The sequence below is a fragment of the Tenrec ecaudatus genome, chromosome 18, assembly GCF_050624435.1.
Source record: "Tenrec ecaudatus isolate mTenEca1 chromosome 18, mTenEca1.hap1, whole genome shotgun sequence".
Lineage (NCBI taxonomy): Eukaryota > Metazoa > Chordata > Mammalia > Afrosoricida > Tenrecidae > Tenrec > Tenrec ecaudatus.
In genome coordinates, this window is record NC_134547.1 from 73,791,986 (window position 1) to 73,815,268 (window position 23,283).

Consider the following 23,283-nt stretch of genomic DNA (forward strand, 5'->3'; position numbering starts at 1 on the left):
TTACTGTATATGCTCTAGTAGTAGCTGACCCGAATATAAGCGGAGGCACCTAATTTTATCACAAAAAACTGAGAATTTACTGACTCGAGTATAAACCCAGGGTGGGAAATGTAGCAGCCTAATACAGTCTGATGATATTCCAGGATGTGATGACATGACTGTTTGCACAGAGCAGCTGCATTACTGCATATGTACGGGAAGTGCTAACAGCAACACATGCAGGAACACAGTGCGTACACAACGCAGCATGTATATGATGAGCCCTGACACAGGCTGCTCCAATGCAAGCACAGTCAACACTGGGTCCAGATAAGGGTTAATAATAAAGTAAAAAATAAAAATATAGCAGACTAAATACTGTAAATAAGTGTACTGTGTATCCAAGACCAGAGATGTACTTGTATTCAGCAATGCTTGGGCAGAGCAAGGGGACGTGGCCAAGCATGGGTAAGGCTGTAAAGGCTACGCCACTGGTCACAGCCCTGGGGAAGAGCGGCCGCATCCGACATTCATCTGACAAGGATGCGGTGCACCCCAGTCCCAGCACACAGAAGCGGGCAGGTTCTTGCCCAGTGCGGCACGGACAACACAGAGGCTGCGGGCGCGCAGGAGAAAAGAAGAGCTGTGACACCAGCAGTCATCGGACCACCCACAGAGGCTGCGGGCGCCCGCAGATGAGTGGAGAGACCGGAGAATACCCGCACTGCACCGGAAAACAGGTAATTGGGAACCCTGACTGGAGTGTAAGCCAAGGGGGGCTTTTTCAGCATAAAAAATATACACGAGTATATACGGTATTTACAATCTGTGGCAGCTTTCAGTTTATTCAGTGTCTGTGGGCCTTATGTGTGACATTTTCTTTCCCTTTGTTTCATCTGGAGTTTTAAGTCCCTATGGAATGTTCTTCTTGATACGCAGGCTATAAACGAATAAACCCGGGGTTCTTTTAGCACTTGTAGGATTTCACTTTTTACATTTGGAGGATGCTGTGAGATAAAGTTCTAATTGTATCTTTTCCCAAATGGCAAAGCCCTTGGGCACACCATCATAAAAAAACGCATCTTTGCCCAGTGAATTGAGATGTCAACTTTATGATCCTAGGGTCTTGGGTTGATTTTTGGACACCCCATTCTATCTCATGGGTCTGACCATTGACTCACCAGAACCACAGCTTTCAAGCCAGGGGCTTCAGAGTGCATTCTAATATCTACCAGAGCTAGTCCCTCCCTTGTAGCCTTTTAAAAATACTCTACAGGTCATTCTTGTTATGGAAATCTTCATGATAAAACTTCGTGCTCCCAATGGTCAAAGTGAAAAAGAGCAGAGCTGGTTGATGAAGCAGAAAGGCTTGCCTGGGCCTCACCTGCTCAAGTCACCTTGCTTCACTTGTGGTTATGCTTCCTGAAAAAGGGGCCTAAGAAAGCTGCTTGGAACGCCGCTTCTTCTCACTGTACAACTCCCGGTAGCAGTTTATTGCATCATTGACTGACTTAGAGACTTTCAGCATCCACTCATCATCAGGGCCATTATTGGTAAGAATCTGTAAGCCGGCCTCAAAATGGGAAAGGGCTACTGACAGAGCCTCTGTGGTCAGCTGGCGCAAGGCTGGTGGGGCATCTTCACTCTCTTGCTCTCCTGCTGCCCGCTCCTGTTCCAGCTGCATCAGCTCCTCATTTGAGAGATCTTCTTCATGGGACTGCAGCAGCTGGCCCACATCCGCTTCCACAACCTCTTCGAAGGCCACATTCTTAGCAAGGTTCACGATGTCTTGTTGAATCCGTGCAATATTGTCTGTTGGGGAAAAACTGTGGAACTGAACACACTCAGGCCAAATCTTTTTCCACACACAGTTCATGGTTGATGGTTTGAGTGCCTCCCAAGCCACTGTGATGTTGTCCATGGCGTCCATGATGTCGTAGTTCCTCCAGAACTCCCTGATTGTGGCTTCATCTGCTCCATCAGTTGCTTCCAGCATGTGCTCAAAAGTCCTTCTGAGGTAATGAGCCTTGAAAATGGAGGCCACACCCTGACCCATGGGCTGGATGGCGTCAGCTGTGCTGTCATGAAGATATTCCACTCGGACATTGTCGGACAGATCGCTCAGGTTCCCTGGGTGGCATGGTGCGCTGTCTAGGATGAGCAAGGCTTTGTTGGTGAGGTTATTTTGAGTGCAGTATTTTTCAACAGCAGGGCAAAAAAAATATGTGAACCATTCATGAAAGATGTCCCTGGTAGCCCAGGCCTTCTTGCTTGAGCGCCAAATCACAGGCAGGTTGGGTTTGGAGTAACCCCGCAGAGCCACGGGGTTTTCAGAGTGGTACACCAGCAGGGGCTTCAGCCGGAAGTCTCCAGCAGCATTGCCTCCCAGAAGCAGCATCAGGCGATCTTGGGATGACTTAAACCCTGGCTCTAAGTTCTCCTGCACAGAAAGAAAGGTTCCTTTGGGCATCCTCTTCCAATAAAGTCCTGTCTCATCGACATTAAATACTTGCCAAGGGGTGTACTCACCTTCTTCAAGGATGCTTTTCAGCACTTCTGGATACGTCTTCACCTTGCTGCCCAGAGGGGTGCTGTTCATTTTGAAGTGAGGTAAATAGTGGCGCTCCTTGAAGCGCACAAACCACCCCTTACTGGCACTGAACTTCTCTGTTGGAGGGCTCTCGCCCTGTTTCCGCTGTAAGTCGTCAAACAAGCTCTTAGCCTTCTCCTGGATGATGGCGACACTCAGCGGCACGTTCCGCTGGCTCTGGTCTTCCAGCCACACGCTCAACAAGCGCTCCATGTTCTCCATCACCGCACTCCGGTGGCGAGTCAGCCGCGAGGCTCTCAGGGGGGTCGTTATTTGTGAACTCGCTTTGATTTTTTCTTTATTGTCCCGGATGGTCGCCACTGTGGAGACTGCGAGGCCCAAGGCCTTGGCGATCTGGCTGAGCTTCTCACCCACTTCAAAGCGCCGCAGCACCTCTAACTTGATGTTGAGGGTGATGGCCTTGCGCTCCCTTTTGGCCCTCAGGATGACAGATGCATTAAGAGGCCTTTTCCCAGGCATGTTTGCTCCCACACGTAATGGAACTATAGCTGTCTAGGGGCAATAAAGTCTGTGACCACCCTCGCCTAATCTGTTCAAAGAAAACGGAGAAGTGAGCTGACGTCCCTGTGGAGCTTCAACACCACGGGCCTGCCTTGCAGTACTGTCCAGCAGTGGCGTCGATCCGAGCGCTAACATGCAACCCGTGAGGGTGAGTACTGGGTCTAGCTAGGAAGCTGATAACTGGTGGGCGGCGCTGAGATGAGGGTCTCACTTTTGTGAGCCACTTCCCAGGGAGGACCCCGAAAGTAGGTGTCCTTGGATGTGCCAGACTCTTAAAAAGTCCAGTGGAGCTGTTTATCCTTCCGCTCCTGGCTCGAGTCCGTCGCCGGGTTTCCTGTGCTCAGGTGTCTGAGTAAGATAAGGAGGCGCTCCTGTTTAACTCCTTCGAGGGTCCGGCGGTGAAGTAGACATCTAAACAGAGGTCCCTGGGCGGCGCCTGGGGCCCCTTGCGCACGCGCAGGAGCTTTGGCGACTGTGACCTTTACCGTGTTGCGCGTGCGCGCGCCCTAGCGGCGCGCAGTCGGGGGCGGGGGATGTCGCACTGGCTGGTGGCAGCAGCTGGCGGGCGGGCGTTGGCCAGGCCGCTCGCTGTGCTGTGGCGATGCGGCGGTGGTGGCCTAGGAGGCGTCAGAACAGCCAGCACCAGCCTGAGGGCCCTCGGCACCGCCCAGGAGGTAAGCAAGGGGCGCTGTCAGTCGGTTCCGGGCGGCAGGGGCGGGCCCTGACTGCGTTCGACGCGGCAGTGACGCCATCGTGGTGCGCCGGCCAGTTCGAGGAGGTGGTGGGCGTGTACCCAGTGAAGTGGCCCCACCTCTCGATTCTGCCAAAGCTCGGCTCCTCAGCCTCCTGCCCTCTTGGACCCGCTTCGTCCCAATTTCTGCTCCTCTCAGTCACTACCCACTGTCCTCAAACTGGACAGGTGCCCCCATCCCTGCCCAGTGTCACCTGGATCGATGTAAGTTTGAGTCCCTCCGCTACCATCACCTAAAGCAGGTCATCTTGGGCAGCTCGCTCCGGCTTCTTGGGGTGCTACGCGGTGCTACAGCCTCTTCCGACATGCCCCTCGCAGGGCTGCTTATCAAACAGATTCGATAGTACGCCGAGAGTTTGAACTGCGAGACCTTCTTGACCCGGCCTCCTAACAATGCAGCATCTTGCTCATGGGGCTTTTGTGCCTCAGAGGATCATTGGCCTGCTAACCTCGTAGATCGGCAGTTCGACGCCTCTAGTTGCTCTGTGGGAGAAAGATGAGACTCTTGCCCCCAGATAATGAATCGCAGAACTCTTCTTTCATATACTCACTCTATTTTATGCTCTTACTGCGTCTTTTGGCTTTTTGTAGTCTGAAATGTTTTAGGAAGTATAGCCCACCTGCATATGGGCTGTAACACGACTCATGGTTAGAAGTATATTATAGTTCTGAGTACTACGTTTGCAGAAGGCTAGCTGGAAGTCCGATGTTGAGTCTCCACTGGACTCAAGCTTCCTTTGAGGTCTTTCTGACTTGAACTATGTGAAAGGCCCTGCCCTCAGGCCGAGTGCATACAAAGTGGATTATCATCACTGCCCTTAACCAGAGAGGGTGCCTAGCCTCTAGAGCAGGGGTGAGGAACCTTTTTACTGCCATATAGATATTGATATATTGTTCACAGGCCTTTCTGGTCAGATATTTAACTCACGCCTAGCTGTTCAGAACCACCCGCTGCTCCTTGGAGGAAAGATGAGGCTTTCTGCTCCCATAGATTGTTAGTTTCGGAAACCTGCAGTGGCATTTCTGAGTTAGGACCAATTCTGCTGATTGAATGAATGGTTGTGCTGTGATGGCTGGAACTGCTGCTCTTTGGTCGGGCATGTGACATTAGCTGGTATTGATGATTTTGTGGGCCTTATATGGGCCCTGGGCCTGCCATTACCCTCCCCTGCCTTAAAAAATTGCCTGGTGTGTCCTTGGTGGAACTTGGGGGGAGTCCCGAGTTACAGCCTGATTACCTGACTGGAGGGCTCTGTACCAATCTGTAAGCTCTTCTGTATAGCACAGTGTGTGTCTCCCAATCATGTTTCCATTCCTGCCTTTGCAGTCCTGCCTACAACAACGACATATTGACCTGCCACCAGTCATGCTTTTGTGACCTCCTTTCCTGTCCGTGTCCTGTTTAATACTCTGAGTCCCTCTACATGCTTGGGTGCCATTGTGACCTCCTGCTGATGATCTCCCCCATCTGGAGATATCGTTGCCCTGCTGAAGACTCAATAAGTTCTCTGTAAACTATATTTGACGTCGGACAGGGCAGGATCTGACAAAATAATAATTTATAAATTATCAAGGGCTCATGAGGGAGGGGGGAGTGAGGAGGGAGGGGGGAAAAAGAGGACCTGATGCCAAGGGTTTAAGTGGAAAGCAAATGCTTTGAAAATGATGAGGGCAATGAATGTACAAGGGTGCTTTACACAATTGATGTATGTATGGATTGTGATAAGAGTTGTATGAGTCCCTAATAAAATGTTTAAAACAAAACTATATTTGAGACCTTCTGTCTCTTTTGTCTCTTCTAACAGAAGGAATGTCAGATTCCTCTGTGGGAAATGCCTCGGTCCTTGGCTTCTCATGAGAAAGAATTCATGCCAAAGCCTAATTTGTGATCCAAGTGGGTTTTTATATAGTATAGCAGCAGTTTCAGGCATTACAGTCAGCTGAACACAGGCACCCTCATGGCAAGGGGGGGGGGTGCTGGTGGTGGTGTGTGTGTAATCGGTCCAGCCACACATGGAGGAAAAGAGCTAAAAAAGAGCAGGTGGTCTCCAAGTTCCAGTCTTTTTTAAAGACCTTCCGTTGGGAGGCGTGGTCGACCCCATTGACTGAATTAAGCCCTCCTGGACTAGATTGGGCCCACCCAGGTGCACTGCCTTCCAGGCTCCAGGGCCTGAATTTGCACATGCCCTTTAACCTTCATCAGCTCCCAACTTCCTGTAGGGGGCCCTCTAGGCATGGAGAGGAGCAACCCCCTATCTCAGAGGTTCTCAACTTGTGGGTCGTGACCCCTTTTATGATCGAATGACCTTGTCACAGGGGTCACCAGATTCATAACAGTAGCCAAATTACAATGATGAAGTAGCAACGAAAATAATTCTATGGATGAGGGGTCACCACAACATGAGGAACTGTATTAAAGGGTCGCAGCATTAGGGAGGTTGAGAACCACTGCCCTGCTACCTAGCAGAAATTCACATAAATATCACTTAATCAGGGTAATTCAAGTACCCACTAACCAGCTTGGTTCTGTTGGATGCTCCGCTGGCTACCCTCCTAAATAAGTTTTTCTCGTTCTCTGTTCCACTTGGTGGGGTGGCATCAGGTTTGACTCAGAGTGACTGTCCATCAACAGCAGAATGGTAGCCATGAACACTGCCTGGCCTGGCTGTCCTCACGGTTGCTTTCATGTTTGTGCCCATTGTTGCGTTTGATAAGTTTCTCCGTGGAGTGGTTATTAACCAGCCTCACGGCTCCAGGGCACGGACCTGCTATTTGGTGTAAAAGCCTACAGTCATCCTGGTTTATGGAAGAGGAGTAGAGACCAAGGATGGCCTAGCAGTGCAGGCCTCTCCAGCTCCAGTGCCTCAGGCTTAGGCACCATCCCGATCTCTCCCTCGGGTTCCACTCACTCTGCCCCTGTGAAAGGCTTGCTGCGGTTTCCAGTGGCACGTGTTCATGGTCAGTGAGCACACTGGATGGACATGAAGGGTAACTTTAACTTTAACTTTCTATAGCTAGGTAAGTTTAATGCGTCCCATGTCCCAGGAACGTGCTATGGTCCCCAGGCAGTACTAGGAAGATTCTTTGGTTTTGTTTTCTGTCCTCAAGAACGGACTCTCTCTCTTACATCTCTGTGGAGACTGTGTATACGAGAAGTTGTTGCCAGCAGGATTGGCAGGTGGGCAGAGGGCAGAGACTCTCGCTCACTGCTGAATTCAGCTGTGTGCTGAGTGTCGACAGGCCTACTGTCTCACTGGTGAGTCTGAGACTTGCATAGTTTTGATTTATGAGGGAGAGAGGAAGTTGGGTGAACTTCTGACTTCTGCCCCAGCCTCAAGCATTCATCCGTCTCTCATTAGTTAGACAATCTACTAACCAGGATGGCGAGCAGGGGCATGTGATGGTTTGCTGGCTGAAGGGACAGGAACAATGTGTGTTACAGTTAAAAGGTGTGGTGCCCTGTGGCTGGCTACCCTGCAGTGACATTTTGTTTAGGAGGCGGCCTGTTGGCCTGTGACCTGCACTGACTATGACCTTTTGCAATTGGGAGTTGAGTCTGTGGTTGTCGCGGGAGCGGGAAGCAGAGCAGGACCTGATGGCACTTCATCTCGGGTCACATGATGAATATCCTTTTTGAAAATATCCCACTGCCATTAAACGAATTCAATGTCCTCCAAGCCATTTCTTCTCCCTCCCACTCCTGGTAGCCATGAGTGATTGTTGGTTTCTGTTTACTTGCTTATTTATTTATTTTTACTTGCTTACTTCAGATGATTGAGATGCCCTTTTTGTGAGTGACTTACTTTGCTCAGCATAATGCTTCCCAAGTTCATCCATCTTACGGCATGCATCAGTGTGAGCCTTTCTGGGGCATGCCGATCCATTATAGGCATGCTCTGCCTTTGGTGTATGTGATGGACGTGACCTCCTGAGCAGGAGGGAGCAAGAATCCACCTCCATGTCGGCCCAGGGGTGGCTCCTGCCAGGCAGGGGTCAGACATGCCTCTGCTCTCATGTGCTTGCAGGACACCACCCTTCCCTCAGGTACATTGCTTTCAGGGCTCAGTGACCATCGCAGTGGTCACATGGACCTCACAGACAATATGTATGGTTATGGAGTTTATTAGGAAAGTTAACTGGAGCCCTGGTGACATAGTGGTTATGAATTGGGATGTGATCCAAAAAGTCAGCAGTTCAAGACCAGCAGCATACCAGAGGGAGAAAGATGGGACTTTCTACTCCTGTGACAAGTGACAGTTTTGGAAACCCAGGGGCAGTTCTCCCCTGCTCTCTAGGGTTGCTTTGAGTAGGCATCCGCTGGATGGCAGCACGGTTGGTGTCTTTGGGAGGGAAGTTACCAGGCTGTAAAGTCAGGACACACTTCTCTTGTCCTGTGGTAGGTAAATGTCTCCCTCTGGTTCTCAGCCACGTGGCCCCTGCCTCTGCCTGGCTCAGGCAGATATCACAAAGCTCTTTAGAGCTGCTAAATGTCCCAAAGGCGGTGCCCTCACTCGACAAACTCGCTTCTTTCCCAGAGGTACTCAGCAGGTTACCACTTCCAGGAGCCTGGCAGCTTGCAGTTCTGTCTCATGGTCTTGGCGCTGCCTCTGCACAGTGATCGCAGGCATGCTCTGCCTCTCGTTCCTTCTTGGGGGGATTCTCTATTCTTGTTTCTGAAATGCCTCCCTTTCTTTATACCCATTGGAACGGCAAAGCTGACCAGCCCTTTTAATTAGAGTTAAATAATGTGCCTTATTTGTATGGTCCCACCCAGTCATTCGGTGGGCCTTACAAAGGCTGTGGATAGTAGACCCATACCAAGTCATTTTGTTTCCCTACCAACCCCCCCAAAACAAACTCACTTCAACAAAGTCGTTTCTGACTCACAGGCAGTGTGGAACTGCCCCCGGGGTGTCTGACACTGTCACCGTGCCCAGGAATAGAAGACCTGGCTTCCTCCAACTGCTGCCCTGTGGAGAGCAGCCCAGTGCATAACCCTGTCCCACGGGGCTCTGTCAAGAAGTATTGCTCAAAACTCTATAGAGACCTTTAAACACAAAATTATGAAAATGTGAAGCTCTTGTTTCTTGGCATAGCATCTCCCTCAGATTTATACATTTTCTTTTTAAAAAAAATCTTTTTATTGGGGCTCATACAACTCTTATCACAATCCATACATACATCAATTGAGTAAAGCACCCTTATACATTCGTTGCCCTCGTCATTCTCTAAATTCACTTTCCACTTGGGTTCAGATTTATACATTTTCTAACACACTGCTCAGTGTGTGTGCCCTGTTTCTCTCTTTGGGGGAGGGGCCCTGGAAGCGGGTGGGTGAGGAGTGAAGCTGCTAAGTGAAAAGGCCGCAGTTTGAAGCCCCTGCCACTCCGAGGGAGAAAGACGAGGCTGTCTTCTCCCATCAATATCGCCTTGGAAGCCCACAGGGGCGCGTCGACTCTGTCCTGTAGGGTCACTATATGTTGGAATGGCTTCATTGGCAGAGTTCGTTTTTTTGTATTGGAGTTTGGAGTTTACTTTTTATGGTGAATCAAGTGAAGGGCCACAAAGCAAATCCGTTATTCATTGAATGATGCATCTACCTGGTTTTTGTCATATGGAGTCCAGTCTCCACAGCTGACCTCTATCTCCTTGCCTTCCCCTCACCCGAGGGAGTATGTGTCTGCCCTCTTGTCAGTGACTCACCTTTCCTTCCCCTCCCGCCCCGTTCACCCCCAAAGACTGCTTCCGCTAGGGTGAAAACCTTCCAGGCTATAAGTACTACAGTCCCCACGCACTGTGTGTCCTTTTGAGACTGACTACTTGTCCTCCACACGGTGATCTCCAGGTAACCCTTGTCTCGTCATTCTTCCACGCAGCATGCAGCCCATCGTGTGCATGTGCCCTCCTTACTTCACCCCCCTCTGGCCTGTCTCCCGCTTGCTGTTGTGAGAGGGAGTGTGTGCATGCACCTTCCTTTCTCTGCTCACATTCCCACAGTTGGAAGCGTTTCCACAGTGGCCACCCTCCCACCCCACCACGGTGCTTGAGTGCCCAATCTTGGTGCCCTGGGCTTGAACTTGGCCCCTAGTGCTGGGGGCGATGCTGGCGATGTGCACTGTCCTGCTGAGTTGGATCTCTGGTCACTACTGATCCCTGGTGAACCTGTACCCAGGCCTGTGCCATATCCAAATGCCAGTCTGGACACCCTCCCCAAGGGGCTCAAATGGCATTCCTTGGACGTGCTTTTTGAGTTTGGGGTACAAAATTAAGTCTGCGGGGCAAGATGGGGCTGGGATGTGGTTTCCCAATGACATTTCCTCGGACAGCTCTTGCTACCCTTGAAGAATGAGCAGGTGGGATGTTTGGGTGGAAAAACAATCCCTCCCTGCAGCTTTTCTGACCTCTCCCCTCACCATTGCAATGAGGTTCTCTCCCCTCACCTTTGCAGTGAGGTTCTCTCCCCTCACCATCGCAGTGAGGTTCTCTCCCCTCACCATCGCAGTGAGGTTCTCTCCCCTCACCATCGCAGTGAGGTTTTCTCCCTTCACCATTGCAGTGAGGTTTTCTCCCTTCACCATCGCAGTGAGGTTTTCTCCCTTCACCATTGCAGTGAGGTTCTCTCCCCTCACCATTGCAGTGAGGTTCTCTCCCCTCACCATTGCAGCGAGGTTCTCTCCCCTCACCATTGCAGCGAGGTTCTCTCCCCTCACCATTGCAGTGAGGTTTTCTCCCCTCACCATTGTAGTGAGGTTCTCTCCCCTCACCATTGCAGTGAGGTTCTCTCCCCTCACCATTGCAGTGAGGTTTTTCTCACAACCTTTCATTGTAGCCCTTTGACCCCTTTGAAGGCCCATAGTCTTCTGAGCTGACTTATCCACCTTGAATCTAAGTGGCCCATCGGCCCCCCTGGAAAGCCACTGCCAGGGAGTCATGTCTGACTCACAGCGACCCTGTGGGACAGGGTAGAACAGCCTCTGTGGGCTTCTGGGATGGTCACTCTTTATGAGAGGAGAAAGCTGCCTCTTTCTCTCAGGAGCAGCTGCTGGTTTCGAACTGCTGACCTCACAGTTAACAGCCCAACACGGCTGTGATAGGATCCTTTTGTGTGAAGGCACCCTGAGGAGACAATTGACATTCTGACTCATGGCGGCTCTGGATAGGGTTTTCAGGGTTAAATATCTTTCTGGGAGCAGACAGCCTCATCTTTCTCCAATGGAGTGACTGTTGGGGTTGAACCACCGACCACACGTGTCTCCATGGTATCTTCATCCTCCCAGCTGAATGCAGCTTCATTCCAGGTGCTGGAGATGGGCTGCAGTAGGCAGGCCCGCCCTAGGGGGATTGGGAGGTGGGGACATTGTGACCATAGTTGCAGCCAGCACCGTTCTCTTTCTCCTAGTTTTGTTCCTTTCATTTTTAAAAGAGTAAATATGCACGAATAAATACCCTTTGTCAGACCTACATCTATTCGTGGGCACCTGGTCAGCCTGTGTGTCTGTCCAAGCATCTCCTTGGAGGTCCCAAGGTTGCAAGATCGAGTAGATGACATGTCATCTCTGGCCACGCCTCACCTTGTTAACCCACAGGGATTCTGCTGGGGACATCGGGGCACTTCTACCTGAGGTACAGGCTTGGTGCTTGCCGTGTGTGCAGGACCCACTGGCTGGGTAAGAGTGCTAACTTGCAAGGGCTTTGCTGGTTTTGCAGAGTGCAGTCGATGCTGCTCCAAACACGTGTATTCTCAAAGGGGTTCGGGAGTTGGCTTTTTATCGTTGTGGTGGCTCTTATTGCTGTCGTGTTTGTGTAAAGGCCTAAGACCTATGGTTCTGGAACATCCAAAGTGCCCCCATCCTCTCCTGTCCAGTGTTCGTGTCAGTGGACCTGCCCTGGGCAGCTATGGTCCAAGAAGGCCCAGGTCAGGATGGCATGCAGGTCCCCTGACTGACCAGCGGGCAAGTCAGAAGGCCCTGAATTTGCTTTCTATGACCTCAGCCCTAGAACCAGGCTTGTTCCCTGGCTGTGATCTTTTCCCTCCTGGGCTCCAGGAGCCTGGTCTCCAGGTGAGAAACCCACTGCCCACAGAAGGCACTGACCCTCCCTCCCCTTTCAGGGCCTCCAGCGAAGCTTCTGCCAACAGCTGGTTCTGAGGGTGAGGCCAGCATCCTGTTTTCCGCTACCCAAAGGTGAGTCTCACCCTGAGGTGCTTCTGCTGAGTTCTTTAGAACCAACCCCGTCTCAGGCACCCCTGCTGAAATCTCAGTGGGTCTCCTTTCCCCATCCTAGGCACCCCTTGTCTGTCCTATGAGACCCCCCACCCCTCCATGTGCCCCTGTTGCTGTCTCACTGGGCCCCTGAGCTGCCCCGAGGCTATGCATTCTGGGCGGGAAGATGAGAGAGTGCTATCCTGATAAGACACTGGGGGGCTATCCAGTGTGACCCTGCCAGTAAGTAGTACGACCTCAGTGTTTTGTCCTCAAGGCCTTGAGGAGTACTTCCAGAGGAGTGGAAGAACCACAGACTCAGACAAACCAGCGGCTCCCAAGAAAGGTCGGTTGGCTAGCCCTGCATACCTGGGGGAGGTGGTGGCAGGGGACAGGCCGGAAGGAGCTGTGGGTGGGCCTGCCACAGAGCTGGCCTCTTGTCTGCCAAGCCAGGCCAGTGACTGGCTCCCCACCACAGAGCCGACCTCTGTTTGCCCTGATGCCTTTGCCCAGGTCTGGCCAGCTCCCCACCACAGGGACTGGGTGTCCCTCCCTCCTGGGCTGCCGGGTGGAGGTGATTTAAGCACCTGACCTGTGAGGTGGTGTTCAGAGTTGCTCTGGCAGGCATGACCCTGACTTCGGCCCCAGCTACCAGGTAGGGTCTTGGAAGTCACTTCTGATGGACCTGCAGGCAGGGGAGGCACTTGTGCAGAAGTGAGAGCCCCTGCGAAGTCCCAGCAGGCAGCAGCCCAAGGCTTCCTTCTGTCCCCCATATGCTGGCTGGCCAGAAATGGTGCGATGGCATCTTGGTCTGTGGGCAGCGGGTGAGTCTGAAGGGTGTCTGCAGCCCCTTGCCAGTAGTGTCCATTTCACCTCAGGGGTGAGGCATGGGCACCAGCCCTAGGAGGCAGGAGGTGTCTATGAGGTGCCTGAAAGGAAAGCCCAGCAAGCACCTGGTGTCGAGCCCAGCCAACCGAGTCACTCTGGGTGTAGTCCCTCCCAACTGCAGAGGCCAAACCTGGGTCTGTGGTGTGTACTGATGCTCCTGCCCCTCCTCAGGACTGGGGGTGCTAGACATCTGTCCATCCTTCAAGGCTGGACGAGGCTGCCCCTCCTCTCCCCATCCCTGTGTGCTTCCAGAAGGCCTCCTGGCTGTTGGCAAGGGGGTAGGAGAGGGCCTTGCACCCCCTAACCCCTCTCTCCGCAGTTACATGCATTGGCTTTCTAAAGTCAAACTGTTTCCTCTTAGAAACTGGTGAACCCAAGGGTGCTGGGCCGGTGGGCGATGGTGGCAAGAGAGGCGGCCGACGGGATGGTGCTGACTGGTGGAGGCGGCTACAGAAGGTAGGTGTGCCACCGCAGGCCTGGCTGCGGCAGGGCCCCACTGGTGTGAGCGCACTGCTAATTTGGGAGGGAGCTTACAGGAAGGTTTAATTTATGAAAAGGTTTAATTTTTGAAAGGTCAGATCCAAAGACGTGTTGAGAGCTGGGAGAGAGGCACTCGGCTGCTCAGCATCTCCTACACAGGGTGGCACCGTGCCGGGTCTCATATGCCTGGCAGGGGCAGTGAGAAACTGAACAACGGAAGGATGTCTTCATTGCCCTTTGACCCAAGCCCCCAACCTCCCCACTCCCCTGGCAGGGCGAGCTCCCATGGGATGACAAGGACTTTCGAAGCCTGGCCGTGCTGGCAGCTGGCCTGGCCACAGGCTTCTTGTACTTCTACTTCCGAGACCCCGGAAAAGAAATCAGCTGGAAGCACTTTGTGCAGTATTACCTGGCCCGTGGTCTGGTGAGAGGCTATGCACTGGGCGGGGTGGGGTTGGGGGATTGGGCCCCTCCCACTTCTGCTGATCATGGGTTTCCCCACCAGAGGGGCTCCTTGCCTTTGGGGCCAGGGAGCACTGTGCACATCCCTCCGCTCTTGGGTGACTTCATGGAGAGACATGCAGCCTAGGGTATCCTGTTGGCTCCCAGCTGCTCCCCATCCAGTGATGTTCCTAGGAAAAATCCCTCCCCGACCAAGTTGTGTGGCTGAGAACTGCAGTCTCCTTTTGACAAGTTCCAAGCCAGGAATTATAGCTCTGGCGGCTGAGCCCAGAGCTCCCTACCTTGCGCTCCCTTGGGCTCCAGCATCAGAGCTCCAAGGGCCTCGGGGCCCCCCCGCCCCCCCCCCCCGTGAGACACCTCGGGCTGTGCAGAGCCCTTATGCTCCCTCTCCAAGCTACAGACCTTGGGTGCCACTGCTCCAGATGCTCCAGGTAGGGCCCTGAGCCCCGTCTTGTGGGCTGGCCACAGGGCCAGGAGCTTGTGTTGGGTTCACCTTCACTAGTCGTGTGACCCACACCCACTTTGGGTGTGAACACACAAGCGCTGCCCTTGTTTTGTTTTTCTTTTCTTTTTTTTAGTGAGAGAGAGGGAGTGAGAGTGAGGGAGAGTGAGATAGTGAGTGAGAGAATAAGTGAGTGAGAGAGTTAGTAAGAGAGTAAGTGAGTGTGATAGATTGAGTGAGAGTGAGTGATAAATTGAGTGAGAGAGTCAGTGAGAGTGAGTCAGTGAGAGAGTGAGTGAGATTGTGAGTGAGTGAGTGAGTTAGTAAGTGAAAGAGTGAGTGAGTGAGATAGAGTGAGTTAATGAGAGTGAGGGAGTGAGAGAGTGAGTTAGTAAGTGAGAGAGTGAGTGAGTGAGAGTTAGTGAGTGAGAGAGTGAGTTAATATCAGTGAGTGAATGAGAGTGAGATAGAGTGAGTGAGAGTGAGTCAGTGAGGGAGTGAGAGTGAGGGAGTGAGAGTGAGGCAGTGAGAGTGAGTGAGATAGTGAGAGTGAGTGAGTGAGAGAGTAAGTGAGAGTGAGATTGTGAGTGAGTTAGTGAGAGTGAGAGAGTGAGTTAATGAGTAAGTGAGAGAGTGAGTGAGAGTTAATGTCAGTGAGAGAATGAGTGAGATAGTAAGTTAATGAGAGTGAAGGAGTGAGTCAGTGAGTGAGAGTGAGTGAGTGAGAGTGAGTCAGTGAGTGAGTGAGTGAGAGTGAGGGAGTGAGTGAGTGAGATAGTGAGTGAGAGAATTAGTGAGATAGTGAGAGAGTCAGTGAGAGAGTGAGTGAGTGAGCGCTGCCCTTGTAGCTAAACAGCTCAGACCCCGTGTCTGTTTGCACGGTGTGTCTCTGGGCAGACAGGGCCCTGAGCACCGGCCTGGTCGTCAGCAGCGGGCTCTGCTCTCACATCACTGTGGGCCCTCGCAGTGGTGTGGAGTTGCTCCATCCTCTGCTCACTGCTGGGAGCAGCATCCAACCTCAGCTGGGCATGTCCAAGGGCCAGGGGAAGCCATCACAGGCCCCCTTTCACCTCCGCTATACTCTCCAGGTGGACCGACTGGAGGTGGTGAACAAGCAGTATGTGCGAGTCATTCCTGCCCCTGGGGCGGCAGAGGTGAGCTTTCCTGGCAGGCGGTGGTTTCTGTGTAGTTTAAAGGAGCGCGCCCCCTCCCCCCAGGTTTGCTAGTGTTTCTGTTGATGGGCAACAGACTTGCAGTTGGTCTTGTGTAAGACTGTGGCCATGAGTAAAAGCAAGCACAGCAAGATGTCATCAGGGGCAGGTTCCAGCAGTGGTTCCAGCGTGTCAGACTGATCCTGGAGCTCAACGCTTTCAGCTAAGGGGCTCAACCCTGCTGTGGAAGGCGGGCTGGGCAGGGGCCCTGCTAGAGGAAGCACTTGCAGAGGAAGCTGGGGGCCGAGGCCCTTTCTGCTGGCTGTCAGCTTTCTGTGTCTTGGTAGAAGTCGGTGTGGTTCAACATTGGCAGCGTGGACACGTTTGAGCGGAACCTGGAGTCGGCGCAGTGGGAGCTGGGCATCGAGCCGGCCAACCACGCCGCAGTTGTGTACACCACAGAGAGTGACGGGTGAGCACGCGTGAGGCCGGCTGCTGGGCTGCTCATGAGCTAGCGGTTGCTGTGCCTGCAGCAAGGAGCAGAGTCCTTGCTTGTCTCCCGGGGGCCAGTGTAGAGCAGCAGGAAGATTTGAGCTCTGGCTCTCAGGGTCACCCTAGCAGAAATGTCCCTTCTTAGGAGACTTTTGGGGTCCCCAGAAGCTACAGGGGCCCCTGTCCTGACTGAGCCCCTGGGCCTTGGGTTCCCTACTCTTGTCTCTTCTGCCCTGAATGTGTGATGCCAGGTCCCTCTGACCATTCTGGGGCCACCTGTGTGCCTCAAGTCATTTCTGTTCCCGTGGGATAGGCAGAGTTCTGGGCCCATGCTGTCTGCAGGCCAGTTGGGCGGCCATGTCCTGCAGACTCAGGCCTCCCTCCTTTTGCCTCATAGGAATGGTGGGTTTATGTGGTTTGCTCTGGAGCACAAGTAACGTTGACAGCGGGCGGGTGGTTCAGGAGGCCTCAGCCCTCAGCCTTCTTGTGCTCCTTGGCCTATAAGAGAGAAGAGAGGGGAGAGCTGAAATGGGAGCTCAGTTACTTGCAAAGGGCACGGTGTCCGCTGTCGCTACTGCAGTCTCCCCAGGTAGCCCAGGGTTAAATTGCCCTGCCGTGAGGCCAGCCCCTGGGGAAAGCCACAATCTGTACGTGGACATTGAAACCTGCAGGAACATGCACTGTGTCCTGTGTCGCAGTGTGGCATCCTAGCACAGCCTGCTCTGCATCAGCCTGAAGGTACGTCGGCCTCAAGTCCTTGAGCCACCCTAATGCTGTTTTTCTTGGTTCCCAGCTCCTTCGTTCGCAGCCTGGTGCCCACCCTGCTCCTGGTGGGGATCCTCTTGTACGCTGTGCGGAGGGGCCCGATGGGGGCTGGGCGCGGTGGGCGTGGCGGGGGCATCTTCAGCGTGGGAGAGACAACGGCCCGCATCCTAAAGAACAGTGTGGATGTGCGCTTTGCCGACGTAGCTGGCTGCGAAGAGGCCAAGTTGGAGATCATGGAGTTTGTGAATTTCCTGAAAAACCCAAAGCAATATCAAGACTTAGGAGCCAAAATCCCCAAGGTACTGATTGCTGGAAGTGTCAACACCTCCAGGCAGCCTGCCGAGGCCCACACTTGGGGAGCTGGGCTGGCTAGACTCCGACAGCTTTAGCTTTGCCTCACCACGAGGTTATGGCCCTCTGGGCCTGTGGGGAAGAGCTGGCATCTGGTGTCCTTGAGGAACAGTGTGTGATGGGAAAGCCTGGGACTCGTGGCCCTGAACTGCATGCAGCCCATTCGCTGAGTGGGAGTTGGTCTGGAGTTCGGTGCAGACACTCATCCTAGCTCCAGGTGGCTGTGTCTACCCCAGTTTGGTTTGCTGCCCTGTGCAGGTGGGGGTGCTGAGCAGGAGGGTGCACTGCTGACTGTGGGCAGCTGGGCGGCAGTGAGGGTGATGAGGCCTTCGAACAGCTGTCACTCCCTCATTAGCTTGGGGTTCAGGGGCTGTGCCTTGAGAGGTTCAGAGTTCTCAGGTGCTTGTAATAGGAGTGTGCGTGAAAAAGAGGGTGGGCCTCTCAGCTGCTGAGAAGCTTCCCAACTGGCCAAGGGTCTCCTGGTGGGCAGGGAGAAGATGCCCCAGGGTCACTCAGGGCAGTGGACAGTGGTGTGTGACCGTGAGCTTTTCCTTACGGGGTTTCTGCCCAGGAATTCCATCAGCATGCCTCTTCTGGAACATTATTTGCTAATAGGCTGGCTCCTGAGCCTGTGGTGCAGAGCCCTTCTGCATGGTGGGTGGGGGCTCTGTGTGAACTCCCCTCAGGGCTGTGGGGTCTGGGCCCCCCGGCCATGAGTAGATTCTCATGAAGCCACACAGCGCTCCCTTTCGAGGCTCTGACTTGAAGTCACACAGGGATGGAAAATGGAGCGTGCCCTGTTCGGAAGTCTTGCTGATGTCATGAAGGGTGTCGGGGAAGGGAAGGCATTGGCCTCGCTGAGTCCCAGGGGTAGAACCCGGAAGTGCTGACAGCTCACCCACTTTGACCCCACAGTGCCACCCGGGGAGTTTTCCCTCAGAAATCACCCCAATAAAATGATTAAAAAAACAAAAAGCTGCTCGCCTGTCTACCCGCCCACTGGGTGGGGCCCAGGGGGCTTGAGCATCCTGCACTGTGTCCATAGTGTGTAAGCTTCTCTTGGGAGCCTCTAAGATTGGGCAAGGTCTTGGCTGAGTTAATGACCCTTATCAGAGCTGTGTGAGGAAACAGTTGCAGTGAGTGTACGTGGAGATGACGCCCTGCTCCCTGCTCTCATTCCAGGGCGCCATGCTCACAGGTCCCCCTGGTACCGGGAAGACCCTCTTGGCCAAAGCGACCGCAGGGGAAGCCAGTGTGCCCTTCATCACAGTCAATGGATCGGAGTTCCTGGAGATGTTTGTCGGCGTTGGGCCAGCCAGGGTGGGTGGACAGAGGCTGGCAGCAGCTGTTGGTGGCCACAGTATGTGGGTCCTTCACTAACATGGGACCACATGGGAGTGGGACACAGAGAGCTGGCAGGGCTGGGGTGCGCTTGTCCCAGTCGCACTTGGGCAAGATGACCTCTGGGCCCCTGCTGTAGGTCCGTGACATGTTTGCGATGGCCAGGAAGAACGCTCCGTGCATCTTATTTATCGACGAGATTGATGCGATTGGCAGGAAGCGTGGCCGGGGACATTTTGGGGGCCAGAGCGAGCAGGAGAACACGCTGAACCAGATGCTTGTGGAGATGGACGGTGAGTGAAGGCTGTGGGCCCAGCCTGATGCTCCCTGGGGAAAGGCCCAGGTGCTTCTGGGACATTCCAGAATATGACAGAGAAAGTAGGAGACGAATGCAGCCCATCACAGGGAGAGCGCTCTCCATCCAGCCCTGGGAGCTGTGGCCAGGATGAACAAGTCTGCCCTCCCTTGGTCCTAGTAGGGCCCCCAGTTAGCCAGCCATTGGTGCTGTGGTGGGATGGGCACTGCAGGGCAGTCACTCAAGTCTAGCTCTGGGCAGGTGTCTCATCTTCCTCACCCGCCTCCCAGCACTTGGAACCGGGGAGGATGGGGCAGCTCTGGAAGGGCAGGTATAGGTATACAGGATGTACCTGTAGGTGGGGCAGGGAAGAGGGGAGGTGACTAGGGACGTGGCCTATGATCTGCTCAGGTGCCACCTGCCTCTCTGTGTCTAGGGTTCAACTCTTCCACCAACGTCGTCGTGCTCGCTGGCACCAACCGCCCAGACATCCTCGACCCTGCCCTGATGCGGCCAGGCCGCTTCGACCGGCAGATTTACATCGGTAGCTGCCCATGGGACTTATCTTTCCCTAGTTACCTCTGGGTGGGTGGACCCCTGGCTGAGACGGGTGGTACCTGAAAGGTGACTGGTGACATCTTAGAAGGAGGAAGGGTCCTTGGGCTCCTGGTTGCGTCTGGTTTCACAGCTCTATTGTCCAGCACATTGTCAGGAAACCTTTCTGCATGACCCAGGAGAGAAAGGTGGTCCCTTAGGCTTCACCCCAGCCCTTTGGGTCCTGTACCTGTGTGCTTGTAAACAGCCGTTCCCTGGGGACTCTGCTCGGGAAGGTCGTATGGCCAGGTGGTGGCCTTGGGAATGCCAACTTCACCTGGGCCAGGAAGTAAGGCGCCTGATGGTGTGGTTGTCATTTAGGCTGTAATTGCAAGGTAAGCAGTTTAAACCTCCTGGCTGCTCTGTGGGGAGGAAGTGAGCCTTTGAAACCCATGGGGCCGGTCTGCTCGGTCCTCTAGGGGCCCTGTGAGTGGGCAGACTCGATGGCAGTGAGTTTGAGTGAGTTTAGGTCTACGCTTTTGGGGAGTTGTTTTTATGAGGACTGCATAAGTTCTGCCCTGCTTTCTGCCTCTGGGACCCTCCCTCTGCCCTGTTCCCTGCCTCCGACAGCCATGCCATGCTGAGGTGGCCCTGCTGCGGGGCGCCTCCAGGACAGATGGTGGGCACCGCCTCCACCCTCCCACACTGATGTAGCCCTGGGTGCCTGCCTCTCTTCCAGGACCCCCCGACATCAAAGGCAGGTCCTCCATCTTCAAGGTCCACTTGCGCCCACTGAAGCTGGACGAGAGCCTCAGCAAGGATGCTCTGGCAAGGAAGCTGGCCGCACACACCCCGGGCTTCACAGGTGATGCTGGACCTCAGAACGTGAATTCTCTTGGGGGCGTCATGGTCCTCACGGCTTTTCTTCAGCCCAGGGCTGGTTGCCTATGGTACTCCTGTCCCCTCAGCCTTCCCTCAGAATCTGGGGTCACAGGGACACGCCACGCTCCTTCCTGCTGCGGCTCAAGCTCCCACCTGCCCTCCTGTGCTTTTCTTGTTTCTTTTCAAGTAAAACCTAAGTCGACCCCCTTCCAGGTGCCCTGATGCCACATGGAGGGAGCTGGGCAGCTTGGTTTTCAGGGGAGGGAGCAGGGCCGATCCCAAAGTCAGGGCTGACCCCAGCTTTCTGCCACGAGCAGGGGCTGACATCTCCAATGTCTGCAATGAGGCAGCCCTGATCGCCGCCCGGCACCTGAGCCCCTGTGTGCAGGAGAAGCACTTTGAGCAGGCCATCGAGCGGGTCCTGGGAGGTGAGATCCAGCCCACACGTCTGCACACAGGGTCTGGACCCAATTTCCACCCAAGACCTCAGTGAGACATGCAGAGAGGGTGGCTGCGAGAGATGGTTAAAAGGTCAGAGGCAGGCTGGAGGCCTGGGCCCGGGCAGTTTCCTGGGATGGTGCTGCGACTGACCACAATGAACTGGGCCCCCGTGGCGCAGCCTGGACCCTGCCCTCAGCCCCACAGCCTCAGCCGGCGAAGGTCTCCCAGGGCCAGACCAGAACACCTGTGTCACCCTGAGGTGGGTCAGAGGGTGAGAGTACACTGGGGCGCAGAAGCTTTTCCAACCTCCAGAGTGGGACTCCCCAGTGGGTCTACCAGAAGGATCCCTGAGTGCCCATTCAGTGGCCACCTGCTGTCTTGGCAGCTCTGAGCTAAGCCTAACCCCGCACCGGGCCTGCATTGCTTGTTGGGCTATGACTCCCTGGGCTAGCTGGTCACCCTCACTTCACCCGTCATCCTCCTCTATCCTCTCCACTCCCACCCCCAGCTTTCTGGCAGCGTCCTCTGGGGATGTGGGGGCCTCACAGGTGTCTCCTGAACCCCTCACATAACCTGTTCTCATGGGGCTAAAGCAAGTGTCCTTGGATCAGGCACTGGGGGGGCTCAGTGGAACTTGGGATGAGTGTGGTGGGCCAGGATCCTCTTCCTGACCCCCACCTCCAGTCCCTCTTGCCCCACCCCTGGCTCACGGGGAGCATGTTTCCAGGGCTGGAGAAGAAGACGCAGATCCTGCAGCCCAGCGAGAAGGCAACTGTGGCCTACCACGAGGCTGGACACGCTGTGGTCGGCTGGTTCCTGGAGCATGCGGACCCTCTACTCAAGGTTGGCTCCCTGCAGCTGCTCACCTCATGCCCTCGCCTCCACGAGGTCCCTCCGTCCCCCTCAGCTCTGCTCCACCACACCCTCTGAACCCCTCCTACTGGTGAAGGTGGTTATGTGCTGCCTGAGGGACTGGCACTCCGCGGGTGCCTTCCACAGGACGGCCTGTGTGCCCACGGGTAGGCGTGACGGCGGGCTTTGCCCTGGCTGCTTTTTGCAGGTGTCCATCATCCCCCGGGGAAAGGGGCTGGGCTATGCGCAGTACCTGCCCCGAGAGCAGTACCTGTACACGCGAGAGCAGCTGTTTGACCGCATGTGCATGCTGCTGGGGGGCAGGGTCGCCGAGCAGCTCTTTTTTGGACGGATCACCACAGGGGCCCAGGATGACCTGCGAAAGGTTACTCAGAGTGCCTACTCTCAGGTACAGCAGCATCGTGGGTGATATCCTGAGGGCGGGGCAGGCAGGAGGCATCACACATTGGCATTACCCCAGGTATGGGCAGGCATCCCAGGTGCGTGGTGCAGACTGCAGGCTAACCAACTCCCGGGTGCTTGCAGATCGTCCAGTTTGGGATGAGTGAGAAGCTGGGCCAGGTGTCCTTTGACCTACCACGGCAGGGCGGGGCACTGGTGGAGAAGCCTTACAGCGAGGCTACAGCCCAGCTCATCGACGAGGAGGTGCGGCAGCTTATCAGCAGGGCCCATGGCCGGACCCTGGAGCTGTTGACGCGCTGCCGCGAGCAAGTGGAGAAGGCACGTGGGCTGGAGGGGTCAGCTAAGGGTGGGCTTCCCGGGACTGATCGATGTGTGAGGTCCCAGATGGCCCCTTCCGGTGGCTGGGGGCTGATGTACGTGTGTGTGTGTGTGTGTGTGTGTGTTTTCCATAGGTGGGGCAGCGGCTCTTGGAGAAAGAGGTCCTGGAGAAGGCAGACATGGTGGAGCTGCTGGGGCCTAGACCTTTTGTGGAGAAGTCTACCTACGAGGAGTTTGTGGAGGGCACTGGCAGCCTGGATGAGGACACATCCCTCCCTGAGGGGCTGAAGGACTGGAACCAGGAGCGGACTGAGGGGCAGGCAGAGGGCCGGGTGCAAGAGAGTCCTGTGTAGCTCAGTGGCTCCGCCGCGACCTCCACCCCAGCCTCTGACGCACATTAAACCATGGTCACCCCTTCGGGGTGCCCTCCGAGGCACTCAGTTACAGATTCTCTCTTCCTGGACACATGGCTGTGCTGTGGTGGGGGCTCGGGATTTCTGACCTGCCCCCAGAGGGCTGGGGCCTGGGCAGGACCCAACCTCCCAGTGAACTGCTGGGTGGCGGCCATGCTGAGCCTCTGGAAGAAGCAGGTGTACTAAGGGAAGTGGGTGTCAGTCTACCAGCAGCCTTCACCACGGGCTTGGGGGGTGGTGGTGATGGTGGTGATTGAGACATGGAAGGGAGGTGGCCGCTTTCCAGCTGACCATGGAGGACAGCATTCAGCCAGCCCTGTGGAGCTCACCAGGCACCTGGGGAGCCCTGACTTCTCGGTGGGGTGCCAATTGGGCCTGGATGGGGTGTGACTTGGAGGCTGGCTGCAGGTGGGCCTGTCACTGAAGTGCTCACTTAGGGTGGGGTGAGTAAGCCCCTCATCCACTGCATACACATGGTTCCTAGGGTCCCCCGGCTATGCCATGGGTCACCCCTACCAGGGGCCAAGGTGTGGGATGACTTGGCTCACACCCTCACCCCCACTGGCTCTTCCCTGAACCAGAGCTCAGACACTGGAGTGTTGCCTAAAATTTTCCAAGCAATTTGTCTTTTGCCTCAGAGCCTCAAAATAGAATCTCCAACTTGGGATGCTTTTGGTCTCCACTGTTTGTAAAGTGTTCATTGCTGATAG

The 23,283-nt window shown here is 54.7% G+C and overlaps 1 protein-coding gene across 2 annotated transcripts; it reads left to right on the forward strand.

The window, feature by feature from the left end:
* The first annotated feature begins 3,580 nt into the window (after positions 1-3,580).
* On the forward strand, positions 3,581-23,238 carry LOC142431372 (mitochondrial inner membrane m-AAA protease component AFG3L1-like). Of its 2 annotated transcripts, XM_075536276.1 has the most exons (17): positions 3,583-3,765; positions 11,953-12,025; positions 12,321-12,389; positions 13,293-13,387; positions 13,686-13,835; positions 15,404-15,469; positions 15,814-15,938; positions 16,752-17,022; positions 18,257-18,394; positions 18,555-18,708; positions 19,147-19,254; positions 19,984-20,109; positions 20,444-20,554; positions 21,295-21,410; positions 21,628-21,828; positions 21,966-22,160; positions 22,295-23,238. In XM_075536276.1, the coding sequence occupies exons 1-17, from the start codon at positions 3,625-3,627 to the stop codon at positions 22,511-22,513; spliced, it is 2,358 nt and encodes a 785-aa protein (XP_075392391.1). In that variant the 5' UTR covers positions 3,583-3,624; the 3' UTR covers positions 22,514-23,238. The 2 variants fall into 2 exon arrangements, with proteins under 2 accessions (XP_075392390.1, XP_075392391.1); XM_075536275.1 differs by lacking the exon at positions 20,444-20,554 and having other exon boundaries at positions 3,581-3,765.
* The last annotated feature ends 45 nt before the right edge of the window (positions 23,239-23,283 follow it).

What these genes read in the sequence shown, in the direction of transcription:
- LOC142431372 (XM_075536276.1), top strand. Translation starts at nt 3,625, where the DNA reads ATGTCGCACTGGCTGGTGGCAGCAGCTGGCGGGCGGGCGTTGGCCAGG. An exon ending in TCGGCGTTGGGCCAGCCAGG is followed by an intron (nt 18,395 to 18,554) that starts GTGGGTGGACAG and finishes CCCCTGCTGTAG; the next exon opens with GTCCGTGACATGTTTGCGAT. An exon ending in GATGCTTGTGGAGATGGACG is followed by an intron (nt 18,709 to 19,146) that starts GTGAGTGAAGGC and finishes CTCTGTGTCTAG; the next exon opens with GGTTCAACTCTTCCACCAAC.